This window comes from Cyprinodon variegatus, unplaced genomic scaffold (assembly GCF_000732505.1).
Source record: "Cyprinodon variegatus isolate N-32 unplaced genomic scaffold, C_variegatus-1.0 Scaffold740, whole genome shotgun sequence".
Taxonomy (NCBI): domain Eukaryota; kingdom Metazoa; phylum Chordata; class Actinopteri; order Cyprinodontiformes; family Cyprinodontidae; genus Cyprinodon; species Cyprinodon variegatus.
The window spans coordinates 90,037-92,822 of NW_015151193.1; the positions used below are offsets into that span (position 1 = coordinate 90,037).

Below are 2,786 nucleotides of genomic sequence, written 5' to 3' on the forward strand. Positions count from 1 at the left end.
TAGGAATGTGGGCGCTGTTGCCGTAGGGACAATCGAAGCAGCGTTCTACGTCGTAACCATAGTGACACAGCATCCTGAGAATAACCTGACGGACATAAAAATAAAAAAAAAACATAATGACCGCAGTTTGTGAAAGAAAACCAGATTCAGTTGGTATCATTTTTCTCCAGCTACCTCGTCTTTGAAAGCGGATTGCAGCGCCGAGGGGAAATGCGTGGCGTTGATTCGGCTGTAGTAGTTCACATTGGCTCCGTACCGCAGCAACAAGTTGATCAGATCGTAGTTGCCTAGTCGCAGTGCAACCTTTAGAAAAAACAATAATAACTCTACAAATTCTACAAAGAGCTGTGAAGGTCTCCACATACAAAAACAGTGAAACAAAACAAACATGTTGAATAAACTCTCCCTCATGATTAAATGGGCCAGGGCCGCATTTTTATTCTCTGAAACAATACAAACAACTTTCACCTCACACATGCAGTGATCGCGATGAAAATTATTTGTATTTTTTTACAGATTAACGCTAAATTCATGAAATCACGGCGAATGTATTAGTTTTAGGTATAAATAATGATCCATTGATTATTCCTTGCTGAGCGGACTTTTCCTTTAAGTAACTACAGGGGGCGCCAATCTGTTGCACTGTTTTTATTTTGGGGTGGGGGGGCTTAAACTATGAGCTCACCTCATGATAATTATAACCTTCTTCGAGCTGCTGTCCATTTCAAACCTCAGACATAACTAAATGATATCCACATCTGACATAATAAACATTTTTCTGAGTTAGATCCCAACATTTTAACACCCAGATTCAGTTTCTTGGGTCTGTTAATTCTGCATCAGACACCTCCACAGCGTTACCTGCAGACATTTAACAGGGTCTTGGTTGGGCATGGCGCCTGCCTCCAGCAGCAGCTTCGCCGACGCCATGTCATTATTGGAAACAGCAAAGAAGAGAGCCGACTTCCTCTCGTCATCATAATTCCTGCGGATCCAAGGGTGGAGCATGAAGTTGGGGTCATAACCATCATCCAGCAAGGCCTGATGGGAGGTTTGAGGAGACATGTTTTAGCTTCCCAGATCTCCTAATGAGCAGGTCAGTACATGATAACTTCTGCTCAATCTCAGAAGGACGGTTTATTTACTGTACAAACTTTTTCCAGTTCATCTTAAAAAACACCTAATTTGTAGTAATCCTCACCTATGAGATACATTATTTGAAAGCCAACACATTCTAGTTTCTGAAAATATAAATGAAAATGGTGTGAGTAGAACACAGCCTAAGCTGCATCAGTTCAAACTTGACTCAATGTTGTTTATTTTTATTCTCAAAAATAATAGATCTTTTCTGAACAGTAGTAATAAAGACCTGCTTGAGAAAAGGCAGGTCTCATTGTCATGTCAACCACAAATGCAGAACATTTCAGACCTGAATTTCTGGTGTCACCAGGGTCTCCAAATGTACCAAATTGTGCCAAATGCTATTACTCAACTATTTGACCCATAGAATAACACTGAAGCATTTTGATGTCCACAAAACATTTATGAAGCAATTATTTTCCACTTTATCTCCGAATCAGTGTGTATAACAAAATATAACATTTATAAACTTACAGGAACATAAAAATCTATGAAAAATAGTGAAACTGCTAAGCTAAAATAAGCCCCAGTGGCTTTTCTGACTTGTATTTTTTTTTTCAGCCTTAAGGGCAGATTATTCTTTCATTGGCTACAAATCCAAACAGCCCACATGGTCTTAACCAATCACAGCAGGACTCTATGAGGCGTAATATCGCTCTACTCCGTGCGTCATTGGCTGTCAGGCAGGGAGCGCTTGTTAGACTTCATGGGCTGTCCCTGACTCAAATCGCGTCATACAAAGACACTTTTTGTCTTGTTGGTAAGAAGACGATATAAAGAAACACACCAAACAACTGAGGAAATAAGTATTAGGAAGTAAATATGAACAAGAGTCTAAGCATTAGCTATGACCAGCTAACTTTTCTGATGTCAACAACCGGATGTTATATGGCGATTTTTTGCATCATGGAATATTTTTATTACGAATAATCTGGATTACCTTTAATCTGTCAACCCTTATGGATGAATGGAGTATAAAAAAATGGAGATTGGATTTATAAAACAGCTTCTGAATGCCTTCAAAGGGATGTTGTTGTGGCTGCTTTGTCATGTTTACATTTGGACATGCTGTTATATCTGTGTTAATTGTGCTTTGGTGCTCACTGTGTCCATAAAATGAACTAGGTGGTTGAACTGTGGAGAATCTGAGCTTTCCAACGATGTCTAACATGTTTATATTGGTAAACATTTTACCGTTGTAATTTCCATGCATTCTGAGTTATTAGTTGTAAACACTATAAAACAGGTCATTGGTACGGAGCCCCTAAAGGGACATGGAGGGGAAAAAAAGAACTTTTGCGAGATCCCTCAATATCTCGCAAAACTATTGCGGGATCTCGCAAAAGTATTACGGGATCTCACAAAAGTATTGCGAGATCTCGCAAAAAATAAACTTTTGCAAGCTCCCAAAAGTATACGTTTATTTTTTGCGAGATCTCGCAATACCTTTGCAAGATCCCGCAATACTTTTGCGAGATCCTGCAATACTTTTGTGAGATCTCGCAAAAGTATTGTGGGATCTCGCAAAAGTTTATTTTTTGTGAGATTTCGCAATACTTTTGCGAGATCCCGCAAAAGTATTGTGGGATCTCGCAAAAGTTTATTTTTTGTGAGATTTCGCAATACTTTTGCGAGATCCCGCAAAA

General features: G+C 39.2%; 1 protein-coding gene across 1 annotated transcript in view; it reads right to left on the reverse strand.

Moving 5' to 3' along the window:
• LOC107097998 (dynein heavy chain 12, axonemal-like) overlaps positions 1–2,786 on the reverse strand; it is a 20,974-nt gene that overhangs the window by 1,873 nt on the left and 16,315 nt on the right. The window contains exons 7-9 of the mRNA XM_015395418.1: positions 862–1,041; positions 175–303; positions 3–85 (exon numbers count right to left, since the gene is read on the reverse strand). Coding sequence (XP_015250904.1) covers positions 3–85; positions 175–303; positions 862–1,041 — 392 coding nt within the window. The remainder of the gene's footprint in view (positions 1–2; positions 86–174; positions 304–861; positions 1,042–2,786) is intronic.